This window comes from Lytechinus variegatus, chromosome 15, assembly GCF_018143015.1.
Source record: "Lytechinus variegatus isolate NC3 chromosome 15, Lvar_3.0, whole genome shotgun sequence".
Classification (NCBI taxonomy): Eukaryota; Metazoa; Echinodermata; class Echinoidea; order Temnopleuroida; family Toxopneustidae; genus Lytechinus; species Lytechinus variegatus.
Window position 1 is genome coordinate 1,523,187 of NC_054754.1, and position 27,989 is coordinate 1,551,175.

General features: G+C 36.4%; 2 protein-coding genes across 6 annotated transcripts; both read right to left on the bottom strand.

Annotated features, from left to right (window-relative positions):
- Positions 1-27,989, bottom strand: LOC121429311. 5 transcript variants are annotated; one of them, XM_041626321.1, is made up of 14 exons: positions 27,906-27,989; positions 17,482-17,643; positions 17,000-17,182; positions 15,303-16,421; positions 14,207-14,296; positions 13,448-13,528; positions 10,895-10,991; positions 9,963-10,054; positions 9,352-9,454; positions 7,726-7,920; positions 5,167-5,334; positions 4,452-4,581; positions 3,758-3,825; positions 1-1,968 (listed from the first exon to the last, which is right to left on the bottom strand). In XM_041626321.1, the coding sequence occupies exons 2-14, from the start codon at positions 17,592-17,594 to the stop codon at positions 1,537-1,539; spliced, it is 2,871 nt and encodes a 956-aa protein (XP_041482255.1). In that variant the 5' UTR covers positions 17,595-17,643; positions 27,906-27,989; the 3' UTR covers positions 1-1,536. The 5 variants fall into 5 exon arrangements, with proteins under 5 accessions (XP_041482255.1, XP_041482253.1, XP_041482254.1 ...); XM_041626319.1 differs by lacking the exon at positions 27,906-27,989 and adding an exon at positions 27,742-27,771; XM_041626320.1 differs by lacking the exon at positions 27,906-27,989 and adding an exon at positions 27,747-27,762.
- LOC121429312 lies at positions 19,363-22,344 on the bottom strand. Its single transcript, XM_041626323.1, has 9 exons — positions 22,266-22,344; positions 21,902-22,111; positions 21,472-21,714; positions 21,247-21,323; positions 20,940-21,127; positions 20,479-20,790; positions 20,196-20,345; positions 19,650-19,833; positions 19,363-19,511 (listed from the first exon to the last, which is right to left on the bottom strand). Exons 1-9 carry the CDS (start codon positions 22,322-22,324, stop codon positions 19,363-19,365), a joined length of 1,572 nt encoding a protein of 523 aa, XP_041482257.1. The 5' UTR covers positions 22,325-22,344.

A 27,989-nucleotide genomic window follows, 5' to 3' on the forward strand; every position in this document is an offset into this window, starting at 1 on the left:
AATAAGTCATAATCATTGAAGCTTTGCATACTATGCTTCAAAGATCACTTCAAGATTTGAAACACAATGGAACAATCATTCATAATCATTTATGCATGACGTCATAATTTGCATCTGGGTTAAAAACAAAGGCTATACTTCATCTTTCATATGATATACATGTCAAATTCATTAAATTTTATAATAACCAAGTTAGAAATTTCTTGTTTCCAGCATAGTTCATCTTTTGCATTGTTGTATAGACTACACATGAAGTCCTTGGGACATTGTACGTGTAACATTCAATGATTACATGTACCTACCAAAACAATATCAAATAGATAAAGCAGAAATATTCGGCAGCATATTCGGCAGTTGAATAGTGTGATTTGCACAATGTACGAGTCAAGATATATCTTTTCAAGAGATAAATTAACACAATTTAATTGATTGTTTATAAAATATATATATAAAATATCAATAAAAATTGAGGCTTCTCAAATACCAAACAACACAAATACATATTGCATAAGAAAAGGTTGCAGTATCAAACTAAAGACAACTTTGGTATGATAATTGCACTAGAAATCAAAGTGTATTAAAAATTTCAAAACACTCTATTTTCCATAGACAATATGTTCATTCATTATAAATGAAAAAAAAAATTACCACAAATGTATTCCAGATGTCTTATATAAAATCAACACATTCTGTAACTTCTAAAATAAAATAAAATCTAATATTGATTGTCAGGCATTCATGTTGTGTAGTTCACTCGATAATTTGTCATACATGATGTACATAGACTAGGGGAGACCAATCAATGTAGACATCTGTTTTCATTGAAGAAAAAAATCAGTGATGCAGGTTTGTGGAAGTCTGAACAAAATCATAAAAACAATATAAAAAAATATGAATTTTCAAAAGCAGTAAAAAAAAATGTAATCACTTTCCACAGATTTCAAATTGGCCACATGAGTAATGTCATAGTGATGTAGGCTTATTGGGTCACTCATCTATTTCTCAAGGAAATGACTATTATGTCTCATCTTTAAAAACTTTTCTTTAAAACTGGCATCTGTTTATTTAATGAGGACATATATCAATATGCTATCTATGTTGTATTTGATTCATGACCCTGGGGTAAGAATGATTCCATAAATTCATACTTCAAGTAATTAAGTACACATCTCACATTGTGTAAAGTAATTTCAGTTATATAAAAGCCATAACTTTTAGTATTCCTTATTCAATTTCTTGCAAATTTTGACATTGTTTTTCTTGTTTTAATACTTTCACACAAATCATTTCATTACCAAGATTGGTTCACCCACTAAACAAGATATCAAGCAACAATCTACCTATTTATTTCCAATCTTGTACTCACATCACATGTTGGTCCACATCTTAACTGAAATGATTGAATTGGAATATACAGTATCTGACACAAATATTACACTTTGACAACTTGAAATGTATAAGTAATTATGCTTGAACAATTAACTACCTTATAAAATACCTCATTCAATTATGACATTTATTTCAATAAAATTTCAATCAACTCCCTTGAGGTTGACCTCCGTCACTAGGCCCCATTTGTTGTTGAGTACCATCCCTACCAGACACACCCACTGCCCCACCCCTAGACCCACTGGTTCCATTACCCCTAGCTGGTCCACCAGCCCTAACTGTTACCCTAGCTGACCTGCTTCCAGTACCCCTGGGAGGAACTCTATTACCCCTAGACGAATGTCCTGCACCCCTTTGTGGCCCTCCTGCACCCCTGACAGAACCCCCAGATTCCCTGGGTGGATTCCTTGCTCCTCTTGATGACCCAGTAACTGCACCTCTCGTTGACCTGGTCCCTCCTCCTCTTGACCGTGATGAGGATGGGGCGGAGCCAGTGGAGGAGGCAGAAGACGTAGATGATGCTGGAGATGGAGCTCTAAGAGGATGAGAGAGTGTCCTCCTCACCTGAGCAGACTTTGGCTGAAAAATAGATAGATAAGAAATTTAAAAAGATATGAAATCTCAACTGCAACCACTTGAATTCATGTCTCTAGTATTGCCAAATCTGAAATACACTTGATTTTTTCAAGTTATACTGTAATCAGATTGTCACTTCTTTATTCACTCATGAACCAAATTCAATTTTGATTGATCTATTAGATCTTCAAGCTACTGTGACAACTAGCTATAACCTCTATCACCTTTGACCATGTGACCCCCAAATCAGAACACATAACAGTCACTCCCATATGCATTTGAGCCAAGTTTTAAAAATGATCCTTCAAAAGGTTCTTCATGTTATTACAAGAAGAAGAAGCCATTTTCATGGTACAGTATATAATACCTCAGGTGATGATTTGTGTATGCTGTCCTTCAGTAATGGGCTATCAATTTATGAATTCTTTGAATTATTGTAAAAATAGGTGCAATTGATACATAAACCTATTTAAACTGACCAGGCATTTTTAAGATGTACTTGAACATTAAGCAACTATTTTATTTCCAGGGGTCTTCAGTCTCAAACTCATACATCTTCACACAATATAAATTCATACCAAAACTTTGCAATGACTTTTTCATGTATCCTCCAAATGATGTTTTGGAGAGAATTTATATAGCATGACAATACAGGTATGAATTATACTGATAGGACCCTGGTACATGAGTAAACTAGTTGTTTACCATTCAAGGACATCTTATAGATGCCTGATTTCTTGCATCAATTATACCCCATGAAAAAAACCTCCATTTGAGAACACTATACCCCAATTTTCCTCAATCAATTCTCTTCTCCAAGTACGACAAACCCACTGCCCCAAGTTTAAGTATCAAAACACCTGTTTCTTGACCTCGGTCCGAAGATAACACAACAGCCCGAGCACAAAGCATGCCGCCATTTTATTTACTTACTTTCCTTATTTCGAGGTCGATTTTCTTCGTTTGAAATTGAAAATGGACTAACATTGGATTTCTGAATACATTATGCCTTTGAAAACGTGATTAAATATCGAATACAATAATTTCATTCCGAAGGTCCTACTACAGGCAGAGAAGTCTTACTTAATAGCACAGCTGTTGTTTATCATTTCGTCCTTGGCTCAACGCTCATTTACTGGCCTGTGGAGGTGAAATTGAGACAACGGGGATTACCTGGCCAAGAAGGGTTTATCGGGGCTTGGAAATGTTATTGAGAGTTTCAAATGAAAATTGGGGTAAAACACCGCAGTTTGCAATCTGAACTGCGGTCTTTCTCCAAACGGGGGTTTGATGTAATACTCATTTTTACATCAATTTAAAGAAGTCATAAATTCATGGTCCAATAGTATGGGACTAGTGCAGCTATACAAACCATGAGGTTAAGTATATAATGACCCTGGTACTATTGACCTCTGACCTTATCTACATGTAAGGAAATTATCTAATCAGATTATTTCCACTCCTGACCTCTCTGATGGTTATCAAGTACAGTAAGAGCAAGATACTTTCCAGTATATAATGACCACCAAGACATTTGACCTTCTAACCCCAAAATCTATTCAGACCATCCCATGTCATCACTCCTAAATGCATACTTGGATCAAGTTTGGGAAGTTGATCTGTCAACAGTTATTTTTTTTTCATTATCCCAAGAACAATTCTGGAGGGATAGCCTACAAATTATATGCCTCCAGCATTCATCTATGGTGGGCGGATGCATCGAAATATCCACATTTCACAAAGGTATGAATGATATAAAGAATAAAATGAATAAATGAAATAACGACTGTACCCTTTGTGAGCTTGAGAGTACTGGTTTCTTTGTTGTCTTTGACAGGCCTTCGTCCACATACACTGCATCTGTATTGAGGGATGGAATACAAATCATTATAAATCTCTGTGCTAAAGATGGGGCAATAATAACATCATTTTAAACAATGCCTGCTGGGAGAACACTTCAGAACTGACATGGCTACCCCGAGTAGAATACTATTGTGATCATTATTTTTCAACTACTCTTTTCAAACAAAGCTGCTCAATTATCTGTATTTCTCACTGCATTCCATAGTTATGACATCGATCACAGTTCTCTGTAAAATGGGACCCTCAAAAGAACAGGTTATTACGAATATCAATTTCAATCCTGATTCCCGTTCCAATTTATATTCCACAAGTTAAATTCAATTTCAATTTACACAAGAACAATTCAACCCAATGAACAAACATGTATATAATTGTCTGTGTGATTGGTGTTTAACTTTATTCCAAGTTAAATTCAATTTCAATTTACAAAAGAACATTTCAACCCAATATAAAAACATGTATTATTGTCTATGTGTGATCAGTGTTCAACATTATGTAAAAAAAATGTACATTTTTATGTCACAGTATGTGTGTTCTATATACCATGTAACAATGCAAATATTCATTTATTATTTCATTTGGACAGTAAATACAAATGTAATTATTAAATACTACTTACTTACCCTTTCTAATTTGCTTCTGGAGATCATCAGGTAATTGCTTGAAGCCTTCTGTATGGATAATGTAACTAGCGTTACTCACTACATAGTTATACAGCTTCTCATAGAGGCCACCAACAGCTACATAGGCATCCTATCAATTAAAAATGGAAAATGGGAGGAAATGTTGAAATCCCGACAGGATTAATTCCTTGAATGCACTGAGCGCTGCAAGGTAGCTTGAGCTAAAGCCGAGGTAATAATAATAATAAACAATGCGCCTCGGAATAGAATATTTCTAGATCGATGGCGCTATATAAATGCCTATTATTATTATATTATCATCAATGCATACTTTTCAAATCACATGCAATTCATCGATGAACAATGACTGACATTTAGGAGATTTCATTGGTCCTGATAAATGTCTTGATAAGAGATGACGTGCAGACAAATAATTGCGAAGTATGAAAATACTCTAGCCAGAGTTATATACTTCACCCAGAAGAAAAAGACTCAAAAGAGACCACTCTTTTAATTCTTTATTAAATTTGAAATTCAATTCATATACATTCTGTGTATAAGTCAAAATACTTGCAACAGCCAAAATATTAGGGTAGGGGCCAAAGCATACCCCCTCCTTATGCTATTTTAGGTATCAAAATAGCCCTGACTTTATGGGGGCAGACATTGCTTTTGTCACTAATTTTCTATTGTCAAAGTAGTGAAATAAACTCACTTGATTCCATTCCTCTTCAGGTGTTTTTCCCTGTTCCTTCTCCTCTGTTCTCTCCCTCTTGTAAAGTCGCCAGACTGCTTGAAAATTGAGATCAGCATTCTCTAGCGACAGTCCAGAAACCACCGTCCTGAACAATGGCTCCATTACATCCTTCTTCCATCCCATACCCTTTAACAAGAAAAGGTCAAACTGAAGTCAGAGGTCAAGAAAGGTCACAACTATATCTGCATATGCATAGGATGTATTATCATCTATTACATAACCATCTTCTTCCATCCCATACCCTTTATCAAGGAAAGGTCAAACTTGGATCAGAGGTCAAGAAAGGTATAATCTATATTCACAGAGTCGTATCATGTAATCCCATTTCAATCAATTTCTTCTTTATCCCCTGCTCCTAACAAATGTCACAGAGGAATTAGAATTGCATTTACTTGTACATATCTTAAAGTGATACAGATTAAGAGAGAGGTGAGATAGAGAGAGTAAGGACATGCTTTTTGTGCCACTTGTGGTGAATTGTGGTGAATGATAGAGAAAGATGATTAAATGAGATAAATGTTGAGATTACTGATGAAATTGAGGATTCATTTTCTAATGTGAAAGAGGTTATTTGTTTATTCTAATAGGCCAGAGGTCATTAAAATGTCTGTGAGGATATTTGCTGAAAGAGGTTTAATATCTTTGTGTGAAAGGGTCTAGTCTGTAGAGTCTTCAATGCAAGAGATAATTGAACTGCATGCCTTATTTTATTCAGCCCAGGATAGGCTTTTGTGTTTAAGAATTTTCAGGTGCAAATATGCAAATTAACTTTAGACATGTTCCTTGTACTGAACATGTAGAAATATACACCTGGGGCAGACACACCCAGCCAGTTAGAGAAGGAGGACATGCCAAGCCTGGGCATGGATCCTCAGGAGATTTTGTTTATTTAATTTCTTCTGTAATTTCTGGTTTAGTCTTATAGTCCTCAAGTTTGAGAGCAGGAGAAGAACCTGTTTTGACAGGGTATTTCATCAATTCTGTATACACGAAGTTAATTCACCACCACCGGTGAGTTGACTTATCAGCTTTTGTATGTTTTGAAAGTAACAGAAATGATAATGTATGTGAAAGAAACAAAACTAACTTATAAAATATTTGAGTAAATCCTATAAAAGAATTGTTTGAACTTTATCCTTATTGTTGTTTAAACTTTTAGAAAACTCATTTACATCAGCACTTCAAGAGATTGTATATTTATAGGGAGTCATTGGACTTTAAATGGAATATGAAAGGATGTCACTGATTCTGAATTACAGGGGTGTATTTAGTAATTATTTAGTAAAATGCTTTAATGCATTAAATATGAATGACTATTCATAGAATCTGAACCATATAGTAGAGCACTTGTTCACTGCTACCACCCTGCCTGTGGGGAATCTAGAGGTAGGACTATGGTATGCCAATGTTGTACAGAGCACACACTTTAAAAAATCATTAAAATATCACTTTTGTGACCAAAATTACTAATTTCCATACAGTTGCAATTTATTTTTCATTAGTAACTTGGGAATAATTTTTTCATTCACCAGAGCGCTCAAAAACTTGAATTTAGGGCATATATTTGTGTACGCCCTCTATTGGTGGAAAGTAATATGGCAAGAAAATTTTCATTTTTTGATCTCTATTCTTAATTAAGAAAAAAATGATTTAAAGAATCAAATTTAAATAAGAGCCAAGTTGTATGAATAATAGGTGTAATGGAAACAGTCAGTGTAAAAAAAATCAAGCATTTGCCCCAAAGAAAAAGAGAAAATAAGCCAAACATTGCCACCCTTATTTTGCCACACATGGAGATATAACTGAGAACAAGGTTATATTATAACCTTGTTCATTGAATGAGTGTAGTAGAGAGTGCTTTCTGGCCGTTTTTAGATGGCACGTAATCTCGGGCAGGATGCACCCCCATCCAATCCTAAACTTCAACGTACATGGCGGAGAACATGGAGTGCTGTTTAGTGAGGTTGGCGACAGCAGGACTTTGTTGTTAGATTGTTTGATTCTCAGGAGTATGAACTTTTCGTCAAAGATGGAACAAAGTGGTGAAGTATGGAATTGAGACAATGAGCGTGAATAGATCCTTTGAACAATTTTATTTTTCTTTGATTATCAGAAGTGGTTCAGAACAGAACGTGGTTAATAGTGGAATTAAATACCGATGTTAGATGGTTATTAGATAAAATGAGTTGGTATTGGATTAAGAGTAGGTTTAGAGAGATTATGTCATTGCAGGATCTATTTTGTGCTTGTTAGCCTTAGTGGCAGTTACGGTTGTGCAGTATGGAAATTGTTTGAAGAACATTGTTATTTGGAGAGAGATATAGCATAGTATGCTTTGGAAATAAAGAATCTGATTTAAAGGCATGGCTGATATGAGTATTGTTTTTATTTGGTTGTTCCCATGTGACAACAAAGACAAGTTCAAACCGAGCACCCCCAGAAATGACTACGCAGACAAATATCACCAAGGGATAAGAATCTCAAAGAACAAACAAATTCAAGCAAAGAATGAATTACCTTCAGATATTTATTCTCAAACGTTGAACCATCCCTGAGGATGACATAAAATTTGTTGGCTGCAAACTGAAGGACCTGTTTCCTAGTCTTGGAGGTGATATCCTTAACAGGTTCTGCCCAGGAACTCTGACCTTGAGGAAGTCCCAGTCTTAATTTATCCAGTTGGAACAGGACCTCTATTACACTTTTGAAATTCTGAAAGAAAAAACATATTAAATACCAATACTTGCTTCCATTTATTCTTAAACTGATAATGATATTCACTTCAAAATGTTTGCATTTCACAATTTGCAATTTATCAACCAACACTCATCAAATCAAATTATATTTCATACACAGTATAGTCAGTAATAACTGACCAGAAAGGATTACAAAAAATGCATATTTAAGCATCAGAAAATAACTTCATACACTATAAGACTAAGCAACATTCCCCCCAAAAAATTGAAAAGTTTGATGACATAAGAGGTAAAACTTGTTTGTAATGTCTTTTTCTCATAATAACAAACTATGGTCAAAATGCTTTAGTGGCAATTTCCAAAATCAACCAAGTTTTCTAAAAAGATAACACAAAATCTGTATTAATAGCACGGAAGATGTTGATCATCGTGGTAGCTTGAATCTGAGTAAAGAATTAATCTGTTGTCTCACGATGCGGCAAACTGAAATTTGAAGACACATTGTGCGTTGATGACATAAGAGGTAAAACTTGATTGTAATGTCTTTTTCTCAAAATAACAAATTTGAAAAGACATTGTGCGTTGCAAGTCTACCGTCGTACTTCCGTTTGTCGATTTTATTTCCCGCCAGCTACGGTTTTCAAGTCCGATACTACTATCCGTAAACAGCTAGTGCGCCCCAAAGACCCCGCGCTGCCCAGCAGATTCGATGGCGTTGTTTACAAGATACCGTGCGGGGCTTGTGACAAGGTTTACATCCGGGAACCGGGCAGACCCGTTAGCGAAAGAATGCTAGAACATCGCAGAGATGTCAAGCACCGGCGCATAGATAGTTTGGCAGTTGCAGAGCATGCTTGGAATGCAGATCACCCTCCCAATTGGGACGAGGTAAGCTTTATAGCGCGGGATAAGCACTGGTACACATGGCATGTTAAAGAGGCTATCCAAATTCGTCTTCATCCTAATAATGTTAACAGGGATCCAACCCCATTAGTTTTTGCACAGCTACCGCTATTCACTCCTCGACATCCGCAAATCGGCCACTTTCCACGCCGACGGGATTTCCCCGACGTCCGCAAGCCCCACGGCGATCGCACCGTCCGCGGCTTCTGATTGGTCGGTTGCGCCGACAAATCACACCACGGCGGTTCCGGCACCTATGGCCCACAGCCGCATCATGAGACAACAGATTAATTTTTTACTCAGAATATCTGTATTTTTCAGTAATATTAACAAGTCCCTAAAACGTGGCATATGTACATGAAGGTGGTACATGTATGTTAAGACGATGATATTGTAACAAAGACAAACTGACCTTGGGAAAATATTTAGATCTATTAATTTGCTCTATGTATTTTTGGTGGGATGTGATAATTATAAGATGATTTGCTTGATATGATAGAATTCATGAATGTTGTTCAATAATAAGATACACTCTCATACTCACTAAACTATCTACAACATCTTTAGAGCATTTTTCAAGCATCTCAGTTGGCAAGGCAGAGAAAGTCTTTTGGATCCAGAAACGGTCAAGATTCTTAGACATCCACCTGACGAAGACAGAAAAAATATTGGAGGGTTGAAATATTTCAATAAAAGATAGTGACCACAATGCATTAAACGAGATGAAACAGAGTTTTTTTCTGTTAATTCTTTCCCATTCTATTGGAACAATAGACCAATTTGTGTTTCATTGTAACTTCTTACTGGGGATTTCAGTATGGTTTATTTATACACTGACATACAATACACCTCGCTTATTGCATTACTCACTGAAAGTAGTTTTGTTCTTTGGAAGTCCCCAGGTTATGAACGTGATGAGTTATTTGGCTGATGTTGAATTTATCTATAACATTATTAGATAATGAGTTACACTCTGCTATAATACAGATCATATGTCAATATCCTATCTTCTATTGAAATCTGAACAAGAAGCAAGAAATATTTATTTACTCATTTTCTTATATTTTTTTTACATAAATCTCATTTGGTACCCCAAAGTATGTGTTCTATGTCACTATGGTAACTGAAGTCTTGAAAAATATTGACTAAACTTACCTGAGGCATGTTAGCGATAGGTCAGGCAATCCATAGCTCTCACATAAAGCATAGCAATGAGGAATCAGACTCAAGCATTCAGCACACAGGGGCTGTGAAAAAAAACATGATTTATCACAGAGAGTTGTCTATCATAACATAAGCACATAAACCACTCAAATCAAAATCTGCAAATTTATCATCATCATATGAATTTACACTTTCATAATATGGAGAATGTAAGCTGAATTTATACCAAAATATTTTGCTCTATTCTATAACTAAAAACAAAATATTTTTTTAATTTAAAATAAAGTCCCATTTTCCCATTCCAGTTACTTTGCTCACACTATACCATTATTTTCTCACTTAAATTTGATCTTTGCTATTTCAATATGGCCAATTTCATGTACCTGTGTTGTAAAAAAAATATTCCATCAAGCCTTTCTGATAAGTTTTCCTATAATGATGATTTTCATTCATATAAATGTAATACTCGCAGTTCCTCTCATTTTCACTTCCCAATGACGAATACTAACATTACTAAAAATCTACTTTTTGCAAAGGTCCAATTATGAAAACAAATATACAATAATTATGTCACAATAATGTGTCAATAACAATGAGACAGGACCAAGGTCATATTATTGGTTCAGCTCATTTACATATCTCATTTATATCCAAAACATAGGCATTGCAAAAATCTATAAGTAATCATTCAAATCTCATTCAAATACTTTTATCAATATCTGCCTGCTGTTACTTGATCTATTATTAAAAACTGTATATCTGGAAGCAAACAGAAATTTTCATTGTCAACTGTAATAAGCTACTGAAATCCTTGTATCTGATTGGCTGATAGCAAATTAGTCAGTGAAAGTCACTGCAACAATCCCCTGACCATAGAGATGACTGGTATCATTTCTTTGTTCAACCTCTGATAGAGTGCTTACCTTGTGAAAGAGATGGCACCAGTCTCTCTTGAGATGAAAGGCAGTAAGGTCTTTCAATTCCTCCAACCCATACATATCAGCTGCACTCAGGAGATCTCTGTCAACCATCAACAATCATACGAGAAAACAAACAAAAACAAATCACAAGTTTGGACGAAATTGTTTCAGAACCAACCAAAGCAAACTATATCTAGATCTTGTGTGGGAGAGGGAGTGAGTGTGAGCGATTGAGCTTTTACAGACATGTAAAGATGTGCCTATTTACATCTGGGACCAAACTTTAATGTGCTTCACAAAGATATAAATGTGGCTGAAAATCAGTCTTTATGTCGACACACACATTCTCTTTACAAAGCAGCCAAATATGAATTTAAGTGCAACTTTTAGTCACATTGAAATATTTGTGAAACACTGCCCTGGCCTGACCAGTGCTACCATGACTGTTATTCCCTGCACGATCAGTCCTGAAAAAAAATGTATCATTGGTTAAAGATAAATGAAAGTAGTTGCAGTACACACTGATTTCATGAGAAAGTGTGTGTAACCAAGCTTATTGTCATTATATCCTACATAAATTAAATCCTGTATGCTGATTGGTTTAAACAGCATCATGTGATCAAACATATTCTCACTATTTTGCGATGATGTCGAAAATGAAACGCCCACCAAAGAAAATGTGCTATTCCGTGACGTCAATTATGGAATCGTCGACTATTCCATCATTGACGTCACAGATCATGATGGGGAAAGCACTAATACGCGTTCAGCGCACTGAGCGCGTAGCTAAGCGCTTAAGGAAAAGTAGGTCTGTCAGCGCAGCTGGTTTGATTCAGTTTTAAAAAAGGATGAACTAAGAGTACAAGAACTAGATTATTAAGATCTATTTCCATAACTTATTAAAGTAGGATATAAAACAAATATACCACGCGTTTATTTCGAAAGTATAGAGAGAATTATTCATCCTCGGTCGTACTGGCATCACTATTTTTTTCCTTGGGGCTTCGCACCTCGGGAAAAATAGTAATGCCAGTCTAACCTTGGATTAATAATTCTCCCTATACTTACTCAAAGCCTGGTATATTTGTATACTATATTATCGAGGATCTAGATCTCGTACTGTTAAACAGACTGAACTTAAAATCTTGAAAGCTACGCTGAAAAATGTTCACACTGAAGATCACTAACACAGATAAGCGCACAGTGTATTATTATTGCTTTGAATGTCGGCCCGACGCTTGACCCGAATCCCGTGCTTATTTGCTAATTTCTCAGCAATTAAACAATTTCTTCCAGAATCCTTTGGCACATATCTTATATTTATACAAACAGACATTTTGGTGGTCATTTCATTGGATTTTGTACGAACTAATTTGAAATCGTTACCACAACTGGAATTTACCTTTAAGCTTTTGTCAGTATGCGTTTTGATCTGAATGTTCATGAATCATGGCCGATACCACAATTAGGTGCACATCTTTGCATTTTTGTTGAATTAATTCTTGACATTTTATATTTCCTGTTCCTGTTTCCTCATCAATTGAAATTTATTTGCTGATTGATTACTTTTTAATATTTAAAATCTGGTAATAATATTAATAGGCATTTATATAGCGCCATCTATCTAGAAATATTCTATTCCGAGGCGCGTTATTATTGTTATTATTACCCCAGCTTTAGCTCAAGCTGCCTTTCAGAGCTCATGCATTCAAGGAACTAATCCTACCGGGTACCCATTCACCTCACCTGGGTTGAGTACAGCACGATGTGGATAAATTCCTTGCTGAAGGAAATTACGCCATGGCAGGGATTTGAACATATGTCCCTCTCTTTCAAAGTCAGAAGACTAATCAACTGGGCCACAACGCTCCACAATCAATGGTAATCAATTCATGGACAGAAAATTGTGGAAAAGCCATGGTGTAGTAGTGGTTCTGAATCTGTGTGTACAAAATTGACCCGCCCTGGTGCTAAATGGGTACCCGGTATAGGATAGCTTGTAGCTATGTTCAGTATTGTCTGCACCTCATTGGCAACTGGCTGGAATACTCCCGAGGAGTGGAGGATGTGCATACATTGTGTCCAGGGAAAGCTTGAATGAAAATGATGACTTGGGTAATGATTACCGTACTCTATAAGCGCTTAGATACGTACAATGTACATGTACATGAATGTCTTTAGGGGCCCGTTGCAGAAAGAGTTGCGTTTAAACGCAAGCCAAAAAATCAATCACAAGTTCTAAATGCGCGCTGTTGATTGGTTGAACATCAAGTTGCGTGTGATTTTTAGAGTTGCGATTGATTGCAACTCTTTCTGCAACGGGCCCCAGGAGTATATATAGACTATATAAATAACCAGTAGAATCTCTATATACATGTACGCAATCATGATTATTACTATTTATTTCTATTTACTCCATTAAATCCATGGGAGCCTTTCATGACAGGTTTGATCAGAGAATTTCACCAACTAATTCTTGAATTCATTGCCACTGACTGGCTAAGAGCAAAGAAGCCAGTGAAAATGTTTTGAAATGAAATGCACCCCAAATCTTACCTGAGATTGACCTCATCTGAAAGACTAGCAATCCCTCCGTACATGAACCGCAGCATAGCATCAACAACAGGACGACTCACACTTTTATCAAGAAGAAAAAAAATAGAGATTATATTGCAATACCCATATATTCATGGGGGTATGAGCAAAAATGTTTATATAATTAGTAATTTAACAATTCTTGACTATTATAACAATTAGTTACTAATTGCTATTAATTAACAATTTCATAAATTCACATCAAAATCACTTTTTCATCATCATATTACAGAAATCAGTTGTAACTCATACAGCAAATTTATTCAGTATTGTACATGCTTTAATGAGGACACCCTGACAAGTCATCTAGATGCCATAATTCATTTTTTTAGCAAGGATATAATTCAGATCTAACTGCTAAATGGCTACTAAGAGATCCCGTTCTAAGATATGATTAAAAAGCAGATGTGGAATGTGAATTAAGATTAGGGGAGCATTTCACAAGATGTTCTCATCCGTGAAAACCAACAGATGTTCTAAGCTACTAGAAATCCTTGGATCTGATTGGCTGGAAGCTAATTATTCGCTGAAAATCACTGAAAAATCTTTGCATGAAACACTCCCTACACATAGTTTAAAGTGAAACAATGAATTAATCAAAGTAATATCATTTGAAAGGAAAGTCAGTGGACTGTTTTGAGCACTTGAGTATAGGCTTATGTATAAAAAAGATTAAGATGTAGTCATATATTGTTTGGGAAACAAAAATAGTAGACTCACCCTTTGAGCTGTATTTCATGCGTCTCACTCTCTATCCATCCACCTCCCAACATAGCAGCAAAGAACTCACAGCGACAATGAAGGAGACATCTTTGAAAGAAAATGTAAAAAGAAATTGTAGAATTTCTTCCGCAGCCTTAGAAAATGAATAGATTTTATTACAAATGTTTAGGTGTTATGGCTCAGTGGATGAGTCTACAGGCTTTTAACCACAATGTCTGGGGTTCAAACCCATCGCAGCATACATGTATTTTGGCAGGCTGTTAATTTACTTTTTCTCACTCTCTATCCAGGTGTGGTAAATAGGGATTGGGGTGGGGCGCAATGCACTCTTCAAAGTGTTATGGGCTAGGAAACAAGTTTTAATCAATTTACTAGCAAATTCTATGTGTTCTTCATGATTAAGGTCTACTTTTATTCGCATAACTATTTCAAAGTTCTGCACAAATCATTTTTCACTAACTTTTCAAAAGTAAATGGTACTCACTCAAGCGGAAACATTTTTTGACAGTTATATCGTCATTTGCTTAAATGGATCTGCACCAATGTTAAAATGTGGAAAAATCTTCAGGATATTACAAATATACAATTTTACAGGAGTTTTGTAAACTTTTTTTTTGATACACACTGTATAAATAACAAAAATGAAAGTGAAATTATTTGTGTAGGGGCTTTATCTTCAAACACATCATTTTATACAGTAAACCTCCTGGAAGAAAAAAATATTTATATTTGTCATGATCCATTAAAAAAAATGCAACTTACATTTATGTTTTCAACAACTTCAAAAAAATCCTCAGAGAAAGTGTCAGTGGAAAAAGAGGCTTGATCACCCAGATGCACAAATGGACAAGCCTATGCAATTTCATTCTGTGTTTTTTACCACACCCTGACAAGAACAAAGTCTTTGCAAATTCTCAACCAGGGCCCAATAACACAAAGCTTTGCATCATGTATGATCAATCATAAAAATATTAAAGCTCCAAGATTAATTGCTCAGCTTTATTTCATGGACTCAAGAGTGACCTTAAAATAAATAAACATCCCATCATCAATATGAGCAAGCAAATTATACAGGGTCACAGTACAATCATACCTGTGTGCAGGAATCCTTGTTCCATTAGAAGATACCAGAACGACGTCACTGAAGGTAGAAGCATCAGAATCCAGGAGCTGCATCAAGTTTTCTGAAAGGGTTCCAGAGGGCACTGGCAGATCTAGGATTCTTGAAACAAACTGCTGCAATTCATCGCTGTCAATGGCATGGACATCTACTACAGGACTCTTTGGCTTCCTTTTTGAATCCTCCTGATCATCATAGTTTTCAGATTGACTATCTGATGTTGGATCCCTCAATTTTGATGGTTGGATGGATAACTGTTTCTGATCAGTACCATGGGTCTCTGGCTCATCATGTCCATTAAGATCTAGATCAACCACACCATTAACTATAACAGCATTGGAATCAGAATGTGGATCTGACCCCATTGCTCGATCAGAGCTATTACTTGGAATGTCTTCATTATTACCAGTTCCATTGACAGGGTCTCCAGCCAAGGTAGGGCCAGGAGCACATTTCTCTTTAAGCAGTAATGGATTGGGAAGTATGCCCATTGTTGAGTCTATGGTTACATACTGACAAACGTCCATCTGTTTCACATTGCCCTTGTGATATCTTTGTGTGACAGCTGATGCAGCTTCTGCTCCTTGATGATCAGCTACAGCCAACCCTACTTGTTCAATCCCATTTGCACAATTAATCTTAGAAGAATCGGTCTCTCCTGTATGAGGTAGTGGTTTTGATGCCAAACTATCATTTCCTGACCTTTCGCCCTGATTCTGGCATGGTTCTAAACCAATGCAGCTCTCTTCAGGAGTGCCTTCGTGTTGTATCGGAACCACTTGACTCATGGACAATCCATCCTGGATTCCTGCTCCTCCTGCAATACATGTGCCTACACTATCTACATTAGTGTGTCTTCGACAAGGTTCCTCAGCCTCAGAAAATTCCTTTCCGGTGGATGCTTTGAAGTTTGCTGCTTCACCTGGAGCACCCATACCTTCGCTCTCCTCACCATTTCGAGGATCTACTGCTACATCTCCTACACAGGAAGCATCCAATGATTCTGTATGTTCTTCTTCTACTTCAGGAATGGCAATACAAGAGAGGAATGTTTTCCATGCTTGTTCCAGATCATCCTCCTGGTACACAGACCTACAAATAGAAATAATGACAAGGGATGTAGTACATGTATGCAGACATTCTTCACAATGCACAACAAAGTGCATGCACTCACATAAATATTCAGTTTTTAGTATCTGTTTTCAATTTTCCTTTCATTTGCAAAAAAAATGTGAAAAACCAAAGTGAAAGAAAGAGTTGCATTTAATCATAAAGTAAACTGAACTAACCACTTCATATTTATCTTTGTCGCCTATATGTGTAATCAAATCTTATTACATCCATTAAAATAACAGCGTTGATGACCTTAAGTATGCCTTGAAACTTGAAGAGTATCCCTTACAGCAGCTTCAAAGCTATCCCAGGATGATATATAAGAATAGACAAATAAAAAAATATTTGGGGGAAAGGAAGAAACAGTCAAACTTCTACAGTAGAAAGGACTTTGACACATATATCCTCTGATTGGTGGAAAGGGCATACACCAATACACCTTTTAAAACAACATCCTAACACAGCAGATAATCAATATAACTTATTGTTTTATTGTCAAATGTAGTGCAATAATCTACTGTATTTTCTTTTCCACAGTTAACTGTCACACATCTTACTTTACAAACAGCCTTAAATCTTCAGCTGCTATGGCATCTAGGATAGTCTTGTTTGGTACTCCATCAGGACAGAGGATATCCAGAAGACCAGGAACTCTTGACTTGATGAAAGCCCTGTGGATGAGCATTGGTGTTGGTCCACATGGAAGAGTGATATCTGAATAGGTCCCTTCTTGAAGTAATCTATTATGAGAGGAATATAGAAGAAACATGTGAATGATTTAGAGCTTGAGGCACAACTCTGTAATACAAGAATTCATCATAACTATTCTCAAGATTAATGGATTTCAATAATGGAATCAACATCTCCTTCTCTTTCCCTGCTTATTCTCCTGTGATCTCTCTTCTACCATACCTCCAGTCCTCCTTTTCCTTCTCCTTCTCCTAAGCCTAGCAACGATTCAAATAGTTAATCATGCTCACTCATTCAATGAACAAGGTTGATCATGCTGTGAGTGTTTTATTTTAATTTCCCACCATACCTTTGAATATCCTTCCTCAGTTTCCTGTTCAGTTTCTCCTGGATCCTCGTCTGTTCTCTACTTGCTTTCTCTATGAAAACAGGTGTCTTGTGTTTGTCCCGGCGAGCAGCCATGCTACTTTCTAATTGTGTTAGTTTTACTGTTACAATTATTTGTCCATATCTGTACAAGAGAATAAAAATACAAGAAAATTTCTATGAAGATTGCAATAATTGACGCTAGTTTTTGCCTTTAGAACTAGCCTGGGGCGTTTTGGGGAGTGAAAGTTATATACTGTACGTATGGAGTCACTCCCCACTAACGCCTGGGAGCCCTACCTATATTTCCACACATACGGGTACAAGACCAGAAACTTTCGCCCCCGAGAATTCTACTTTCCCTCTAAAAGATCTAGCCCTAAAACATGTACATGGGGTCTAACTTCATTTCCAACATTTCTGCGATATTGATTTCATTTTTAAAGAAGAATTCGTTAAAAAAACGAGAGATTTGTTATGAAAAGATGGGAAGAGCTTACGGCCGTGTTTACACGTACGTGCAACCCGGAAATCTTAAGGGCGCCGCCATTAATTTTCCATTTCGTCGAACTCACGCGCTGATTGCTGGATATTTTTTGGTCTCATGAAATCTGAGCCAATCACAGCCATCGTTTTCTCATAGTATATGAATATGCATGATATAAAAGAGTTTTTCAACCTCTTTCACATCATATATACTTTGCTACGGTTCCTGGTTAAGAAACAAATTTAAATATCGCTTTAAATCACCCTTGGATGTTGTTTGAAGGTTTGCATGGTGGCATGTACAATTGCTGATGTGGTTTACGGTACACCATGTGGAGTGTTATAGAAACAGTGGATAGAAGAAGAGAAGGAGTGGATAGGCGAGAAAGTGGAGATTTGAGATTAGAGTATTCTTTCTTGAAAATAGTCCTGAAAAGGACTGTAAACCAGAAGGAATGTTGAGTGAGAACAGCTTGAGTAGTAGAGCTGATGAGGAGATGCTGGCTTGAGTCGGCGAGTAGAGATGATGAGTAGTAGAGACTCGACGTTTCGGACAGGTTGACTGTCCGTCTTCAGGAGTGCTGAAGACGGACAGTCAACCTGTCCGAAACGTCGAGTTATAGTGTTTATGGCTCATTTATTCTCCCCTCCTTTTCTCTCTCTTCCTTTCTCGCTTTCCCAAATCACTGCACGGGGCCTAAGGGGGATAAGGGCCCTTCTTCAAGGGAAACGAAGCTTAATTTTGACCCCACATGCCACCAAACTCACATTTTTTCACCAAATCATGCACTTCAACTCTGAATCAAAATGACTTCACAATGACGTTAAACAAATGCAAATTCAGGTATTGATTTGGATGCAATATTTGACCATGTTGACCACAGATCAGGAATTCTATTTCCTTTTTTTCTCACATACATGATTGTATCATCTGTCATCTGCCAAGTTTGAAAACTTTGAAAAGCATGCTTATAGTAAACAAAGCATAATGAGTGATGAGAATTTCTATGTATTTTGCTATTTTTTCAATGAATGCAAACTGTCTATATATACATATACATAATTTTGTTTGCCACCATTTTTGTTTATTTTCCAGAGATTTTGTTTGGCCAGAGTTTAGTATGCAACAGGCCAGAACCTGCACTGGATTTGCCTTGAACAGAAATTCATGGAAGATGGCTAAATCTAGCTGGAACTCATCCTGGTGAGGTAATTGTTATACACTTGGCATTATAAGAAAATGCTAAAACAAGAACCTAGGTGCATTATTTATTTTTATGATAGGCAAGTGGGTTAGAATATGCCCACTGTGACTTTACTGATTGCATGTGCATTGTGAGCTCATCGGTGAAGCCACGTAAGTTGGAGCGTATGTTGTTTAGGTGGACTGCTCGCCAAGAAGTGCAAGTCCAACTCGCCAACACTGGGACCAGGGCATCACATGATCCTCCAGGATGTGCATCTTTGGGGTGATAGTGTCCTGGAAATTGGCCCTGAAGAAGCTCATGTAATCCTTGATTGATGTGTCTGTAATAATAAAAAAAAAGGCAAGCAAAAAATGTAGAAAAGATAAGAAATCTACAAAAGAATGCACATACTGTAATCTGTCCTTGAAATGTTTGATGAATTTTAAATATGAAATTTAAAAATAGTTTTTCCACTAACCAAGTTTGACGATTTCTTCCATGGTGAAAACCCTGGCACTGTTGAAAATTGTATGGCATGAGCCATACAATTTTAGCAATGTGTCATACTTCTTGGCAGTTATTTTGGCCTTCTCGCACAGGACAGGGCACACTTCATTGGTTTTCTGAATAATGATATTCGTAATCTTGTCAATATTCTCCTCCTGAAAAGATGATAAAGAGCAATTGGTTGATGTATACTCTCTTTTCTTATTCATACATCTACAGCAGTCATGCAGAATCAGGAGTGATCAGAAACCATATTCTGTCAACCACGAACGTGCAATGGTAACAAAACAATCTGTCTAGCCAGGAGCAAGCAAACATTTTTATTGAAATGTACAATTTAATAATTCATGGTTTGCTTGTTTTAGAAACAGATTTTGATTCAGGTAAGAGTGTTCATGCCCTGGCTACTGATGAAGAGCATGCATTTTTACTTTAGTTTGAACATCACACATTAACCAGAATATAGCAGTGTGCATATTTTCCCTTACAAGAAAGCAATTAAAGCAATCATTAGTACCTTTAGGCATTTGTGAACATGGTTGCCTACGAAACTCTTGCCATGGTATGCCTGCCTCTTTACATTTATGGACTGGAGAACACCATCCAAAGCCTTCACAATGGGGCCTTGTCCTTCGGCTATCTCAGGTATTCTGCTTACCTTAGCCTCCTGAAAATATATAAGAATCACAAGTTTGAATTTTCAGAAAAATGTGTAAAAAAATATGTTGGTGATTATTTGAGTGCTTTACATTCTGATTACTTATAAAATTGATTAATTATTGAATTGAAATAATGCTCACCTGTTTCTTCATCTCTGTTCTCTTTTCTTGTGCAGTTTCTTGAAGAAGGGCAACTGGTTGTGAATCGGGATATAAGAGTGACATATACAGATGTTGGTCGAGTAGGTCTTTGTGCTCTTCTTCCAACTCGCTGATCTTCTTCATAAGCTGCTTCTTTGTTATGAACCTGCTAAAGGCATCATCACTGTTCCTTATATCTCTACTGGCTAGGATGGAGGCTGCCTCTAGGTCAAGTGCATGGCATTGATGTTCAAGAGCATTAAAATGCTTGAGAAAAATGCCCAGAGAGAGGTGAAGTCCAGGTGGGCAAATCTAAAAAGAAAGGTAAGTAGTAATTAAAAACAACTGTTTCTTATAAGTTTAAGTACTGAAATCATCTAATTAATTTAATTCAAATTTCATTTTGGGTATCTCCATAGCTTATTCCTATGCAATATCACAGACTTTTTTGTTCAACTAACCTGATTCAACGGAATTCTGAAGAGTGGCTGCCTAACTACGTTGTTACACTCCTTCGGGACATTTTTTATCTTGAACTTTTCCAGGTCTTCTGCCATGGACTCAAGATCCCTCTGTTGAGTGTCTCTCTCTGACAGTGGTTTTGTGATGTCTGCCTTTGTTGCTGTGCAAAACAAGCAGCAATGTCGCCCTAATGAGGATGAAGTGTGAAACAAATAGTTGAAATTACTGAAAACTAATCAATAAATCATACTTGTATGATAACAAGAAATTATTGAACAAAGAACAGGATAAGAAGATAATACCTACCACTTGCACCTGATATGCCATATGCTTTGCACAAAAACTCATAGTCCCCAAAGAAAAACAGGTGGACTTTCTTCTCTCTGTGTTTCAAAAGAAAAAAAAATGGATGATGAAGTGAAATGTGATATATAATTTATAACATAAGCCAATCATCAATACATGCTTTGCTTGTGTACTATTTATGGGTTTTTATTTTTCACATTCTGTAAATATCAATTCCAGATATACCTCCATGTGGTGGTTTGAAGAACTTCAACATCTGCAGCCGTCTCTTTCATTGTAACTTCAAGATTGTAGGCAGAGTCCTGTCCTGGGAACAGCGCAACCACTTGAGTATTGCGAAGACAATTAAGCGACCTCACATTGGCAATCTGGATCATCAATTTAAAGGTGTCCCCTCCCTTGTCTCCACCTAGCTTGACCCAGACTTCATCTTTTGGTAAGTTGTCCAGTTTAATTAGCTCATCAAGTCTAAAAACAAAAATAAATAGGATAATTACTTTCATCATTTTACACTGAAGTGTAAAAGGGCCTTTAAAAGAAATTTGCTAAAGACATTATAAATGTATACTTCATTATAAATGTAGGCCATGATCTGAAAATGTTTCCTTGAATCAATTTCATTTATTTTCATCTTATCTCTGTCTTCATGACTTACTCATAGTATTGCTCCAACAGGTGTATTACAGTCGATGTTATACTGTGCACTGTTACCACCGGTCTCTCTACAAATTCATAGGCTTTCTCTATTTCATTGAAACTCTGCAATGGCAGCATGTTCCCTTGCAACATCCCATCTATGATGCCGTCCAAAATCTTTCTTGTTGCTTTTTCTCCCCCAGTCGTTATTCCTCTGTTCAGCAGCCACCTGCAAAATATATATAATTTTTTTCATTTAGGTATGTTAGGAAAAAATTGATAAAACATTAATTTTCACGTCTCTTTCTATATTTCCTATTGAGGTAAAATCTGATGAGTTACTGTTCAATAATTGCAAAAATATTTGTCAATAAATCACTTACTGTTTCAGCTTTCTCATTTTGGTCCAAGACATTGCCGTCATCGCCTTCAGGTCAAGCATGTCCTCTGCTGGTAGGTACAGTTGTGGAGTTTCGTCTGTTTGGGGGGCTAACTGGAGAGCCTCTTCGATATTTGAGACCGCTTTTTGTCTCTTTTTACGTGTCTTGGAGCAGACCTCTTGTTTAGGTGCATTGGGAACTTGCTTGACACAAATTTTCTAGGATGAATTTATTTAAGAAAAGTAACAGACAGAAAGAATTAAAGTTCAATTTACTTTCTGAAAATTTATTTTTCTTGATTTGAATTTCAATATAGGTCTACATATTTGCCAATGTTTCAAAGCTGCCAACTAATGTGTTTTAATCATATTTAGTATGATTTAAACAATCAAAGGTGACAAAATGTAATTTTGATATTGCAAAATACATTTTTTGTTAAATTTGATAGGCATGCTTCATATGTGTAATTTATCATTTTTTGTACCAAAATAAGTTCTTATTTTCCCTTCAAAATATTATCTGATATACTGTTCTTTTTACCCTCAATCAATCTGCAATTTATTTCTGTTTTGGTTAGGTTTGTGGCTACCAGTAGAGGGGTTAAAATACTAAAACCTATATCTATTCAACAAATGTTTCCACTAAGTGAGAGAGAATGAGACCCCCCCCCCCTATTAGGAGCCGCGGAACGGTTTACAAAGTAGGGGGGGGCTGACCACGAAAAAAAATCACAAGCATATAGTCATTTTTATGTTTCGTAGCCCCCCCCCCTGTTTTACAGCCCCTGCATACAAGATAGAATGAGAGATATGTCCCCTCCCCTGGTAGCACACAAAACACGTACCCCCCCCATTGCCTATGATGCTGCTTGAAAAAGGGCTCCTAAATGAGCCTCGAGTCTATCCATTATATTTTTTATTTTTTTGAGATGAATATTTCTTAATGCAGTATATTAAATTTGAATGTATTTATGTACTATAAAAAAAGATATGAAATATACCAATATTAATGTATTCAAAGTAAAAATGCTGATAAGTAAATGCAATTTCAAAAGTTGCTTTTAGAATATTTATCAATTAATTCTACCATAAATATTAATTGTGCTACCGTATGTGTAAATATACTTAAATAATAAAATAATTTAGAGTCTACTGTACCTGTCCTTTCTCTCGTGTCAATAAGGCTGTTTCACCATCCTCTGATTGAGTCATTTTTTCTTTGATAGCTTCATGAGCAATTTTTTCTCGCTCTTGTTTTGTTAAGTTTGCACTGTTTTGATTGGTACACGTATAATTGTGGTCGTGCATCGCTATGCTTGATGGGATATTTTGAGGTGGTGGTTGGATGTCATTTGTTTCTCTCACATTACCCATCCTTTTTAGTTTTGGAGGTTTTCCAAAGCATCCTGCTTTTATTTCAGCAATTTTGTGGCAGAGTTTGCATTCTGTCCTGCTGTGCTGAATCCACTCCACAGATTTTTTTTTTTTTGATTGATGATTATGGCACATCTGCATTTTTGACACATGCAGGGGGGTGTACATCTTCTTCATCATTTTCAATGTTTGTTTTGATTATCTGGTTAATTTTTTCAGAATAATTCAATACAGGATACTTCTTTGCTTTATGCTGAATCTTTACACCGCAAAAACGGCATAATTCTGTGAGAATTTGGGTGTGTTGGTCCATGCCCACTCACAGTGACACGCACACACACACTATGGGGACCTTCAAACAAGGCTATATTCTAAGCTCAATAACAGAAAAATTTGAACTTAACACTTGTAAATGTAAATGAATAAATTGTGACTAATGACCTGAATAATATGAAAAACCAAAAGATTAGGATGGGATAAGTTGCAGAATTTTTTTATGACTTCATGTTTTGAAGTGATAAAATGATACCTAAAATATACAAGAGCAACCTCTGTGACTCAGATGGATGTGCGATGCCCGGGGAAGAGGGCTTTGTTTTACTCATTACACATCATGTATTGATTAATTTCATATCTATCGATTCGTTACGACTTCGACAATTCAAAAATCGACACGCCCTAGTTTAGGGAGCGTCCCTGATTTACATATCGTGGTTCGAAATCACCTTCTTAATCTGGGCCTGCAGCTCTCATGATAATCGGGTGAATATTGAAGAGCGCCACCTCGCGACGTAATAGCAAACTTTGCTAAGATGGCGCGCCGCTTAAGCTTTCCATTGATCGCGTGCAACGTGCACGTACGTGTTTACGTCGCCATCTTGATTTCTTTGTCTTCCGCTTGGCGACAGCACGCAAATCGCGGGATTTGCGTGCTGTCGCCAAGCGGAAGACAAAGAAATCAAGATGGCGTTGTAAACACGGCCGTAAGCTCTTCCCATCTTTTCATAACAAATTTCTCGTTTTTTTAATGAATTCTTCTTTAAAAATGAAATCAATATCGCAGAAATGTTGGAAATGAAGTTAGACCCCATGTACATGTTTTAGGGCTAGATCTTTTAGAGGGAAAGTAGAATTCTCGGGGGCGAAAGTTTCTGGTCTTAACTTGTACCCGTATGTGTGGAAATATAGGTAGGGCTCCCAGGCCAGGCGTTAGTGGGGAGTGACTCCACGTACAGTATATAACTTTCACTCCCCAAAATGCCCCAGGCTATTTAGAACCTGAATTGAGAAAGTTCATTCACCTGCCGACACCAATCAAGTGCGCTAGTCAATTATTAATATAGGTATGTGACAAAAAAAATGAAAATCCTCAAATCTCAATGAATTTGGTATCATTTGAAAGCCCTTAAAAAGACCTTTCAAATGATACCAAGAACTCAAATTTTCATCAAGAAATTATAAAGTTATTCCAGTTTAAGTCGCGCATATTTATCCAAATTTGTGGTCATTGTCTTAATGTAAAGTCAATGGAGTGCATAACCGATTTTTGTGACCATTTTGAACCCAAGTCTTCAACGGGCTCTAACTTCTTTGTTTTTGAGCCCTTTGAAGTAATTTAGGTATCAATGGAAAGGTGAAAGAAAACTCAATTGATGTGTAATCATTTCACTTGGTAATTTTTCTTCTTATGTGTAAAATAATTTCTTTTAATTAATTCTAATTAATTATGCAAATTACAATTACTCGCCTCTTTTTTTTGCCAAATGAAAGTAATAATGAGAGATAATTTGTATATAATTTAGTTGGCATCAAAACAGCATCATGTAGATAATTTCCTAAATGAATTTGTTTAAAGTATTGTTTTTGTAATTTCTAATGTATTTCTTTGTTTTTCTGATATAAATTACAATTAGCTCTTTTTCAACTTTAGTATTGTGTACATGTATGTATGGGGTCTTTTTTTACAAATAAAAAATATCATTCCTTTTGTACATGTACTTTGTATGGTATAAAAATACAAGTGTGCTTTTCTGATGTATTTGATTGTTTCACCAATTCTTTATGTATTTTATTGTTTCAACAATTTGTTTATAGATGGATAATGTACCTTTCATTTTGGAGACCGTGGGCATTCGATTACAATTTTTTTAAGGAAGGATGAGCAGCAGAGTCTGAGGGTGTAAAGATGTAGCATTGCATGTAATTCAAGTATCAAGAAGGAAACATAAAAATTAAGCTTTAATATATGCATTTCTTGGATATGTATGATTACAACAAAGGCCATGTTCGAGCACTCCTTTTTTAATGAAAAATAAGTTCATATTCTAGCGTGAAATCACTGCACATAAATAAAGCTCTGAACAGCAACAAAAACAGGCATCAAAGCTCCAACACTCAAAACAAGAGAACAAAAGTGACACAAAAACTTATACAAATCCCATCCCCATTTCAACTTATGAACACAACCCTCCCCCCCCCCTGGCACCCTTCTTGAAAAAAAAATAATAATTATAATAAAATAGAAAAAAATGAATAACATAAAAAAAAATAGACAATAGAGCCATGTGGAAGTGAAATATTTCCTCTGAGAGTGAAAAATTAAACAACAAATTTTTTGCATTTTAATCATGGGCGGAAATTGGCCCCAAAGGTAGGGGGACGCTGGCATCGGTGGCGAAAGCCAACAGTTTTAGGGGGACCACCAAATTATTTTGATAATCAAAAAAATACACCAAAGGTTATCAACCAAAAATTATAGGGGGACGCAGAAAACTAAATTTGACAAGCAAAAAAAAAAAGAAAAAAAAGGTTATCAAAAAAAAAAAAAAAATTGAGGTGGGGGAATCGTCCCCCACCTCAAATTAAGGGGGGGGGGGTACACTTCCCCCAGCTTTCGCCGCCTATGGATGCTGGCAACTCTGACAAGTTAAAAAAAAAGTTTATCCCCAAACTGTTGTAAGGTCATTTTCACCCCAAAAAGTTTGACCAAAAAAGAAAAAAAAGAAAGAAAAAAATGTATTATTGTTACATGTCCCCCTATTATTTTGGGTAGGGGGACGTGTCCCCCTGGGATTTCCACCCATGAATTTAATTTTAGAAAAGTCAACATTGATATTTGTCAAAAGCAAATCCAGTTTCCAAATGAAACGATATTAAATAAATCAACCACCGAGACTCTTTAGTCACATAACCTTGGGATGATAAAATCTTTCTGTGACAAATGAATGTATTAAAATCAATATCAGAATAATTATCTACGGTATAATGACAGAGATTTCCCAAAAAAGGCACAACATAATCATCAAGTAAGCAATTTACGATCTAGTTCAATCCAGCATGAACGACTCACTATCGACCGCTCCCATCACCCTGCCAACCGCAGGCGCATCGGGCAGCTCGACTGACGAGAGACCGGCTGTGACAAGGGTAGCATCGCCCTGCCAACGGCAGGCGCATCGGGCAGCTCGACTGCCGAGACCGGCTGTGACAGGGGTAGCTGGCATCTCTTATATCTGGACTGCGCAACGTCAGAATCGCGTAAGTTTGGATTTTTTGATAATTCAAATATATTTCCAGTCAAATTGTATACCTAATCGGATTCTTGTTTTACTTACCATTTAAAAATTTCGAACATTTACGCGTCCAAAAATTTGATGAACTTTCAAGCTCCGATATCCACACTTTACAGGCGAGTATCCACATTGAAACTTATATGTACAGAAAGAGCACATCTTCAGCTGTCTGTTAAAAGGCACGAGATTGCACCTACTATGTGCGCATGCGCATTAAACCCCATTTTCAATGAGCCGCCCAGACAGAGGCGATGCCACTCGTAGCAAAACCCGCGCGAAAACCGTGCCACCAAAACCAGCGCTCGCGATGCCCCGTATTCGCACATAGCTAATTAATAATCCACGATATTTGAACACTGACAGAGATTTCAATAAGTGGGACTTGAGATTGAAAACTTAAAAAGATTAAAAAAAAAACTGTATTCAATTCATCCAAACACCATATTTTGTACTTCAAACACTAAAAGCCTATAATAGAGGGGGAAAAGAATGTTACATTTAGTTGTTAATAGCAGAATATTCCATAAAATACACCTTACACACACTGTCCACTTCGCCTTCGCCTTTCGTGCAGTTGAAGGTAGCATTCAATAATTAAAATTGAATCGGGTAAACAACATCTTCCATGGGCATGGTGTCCTTTAAATTAAAAAAGAAATTAGCTGACTTCATCTAGAGGTGGAGCATTACTTACTTACTTTGCTTTAAGTCCACGATGCTGTAGGCTTGAGTTGAGTGCCTGTTAATCGATCGTAGTATCTCCTCTGGTAGTAGTACAGTAT

What these genes read in the sequence shown, in the direction of transcription:
- LOC121429312 (XM_041626323.1), bottom strand. Translation starts at nt 22,324, where the DNA reads ATGCTTGACCTGAAGGCGATGACGGCAATGTCTTGGACCAAAATGAGA. An exon ending in TGGCATATCAGGTGCAAGTG is followed by an intron (nt 21,128 to 21,246) that starts GTAGGTATTATC and finishes CATCCTCATTAG; the next exon opens with GGCGACATTGCTGCTTGTTT. An exon ending in GGAAGAAATCGTCAAACTTG is followed by an intron (nt 19,512 to 19,649) that starts GTTAGTGGAAAA and finishes TTATTATTACAG; the next exon opens with ACACATCAATCAAGGATTAC.
- LOC121429311 (XM_041626318.1), bottom strand. Translation starts at nt 19,329, where the DNA reads ATGAGCTCACAATGCACATGCAATCA. An exon ending in CATGAAATACAGCTCAAAGG is followed by an intron (nt 13,529 to 14,206) that starts GTGAGTCTACTA and finishes TCTTGATAAAAG; the next exon opens with TGTGAGTCGTCCTGTTGTTG. An exon ending in CTGAAGAGGAATGGAATCAA is followed by an intron (nt 4,582 to 5,166) that starts GTGAGTTTATTT and finishes TTTAATTGATAG; the next exon opens with GATGCCTATGTAGCTGTTGG.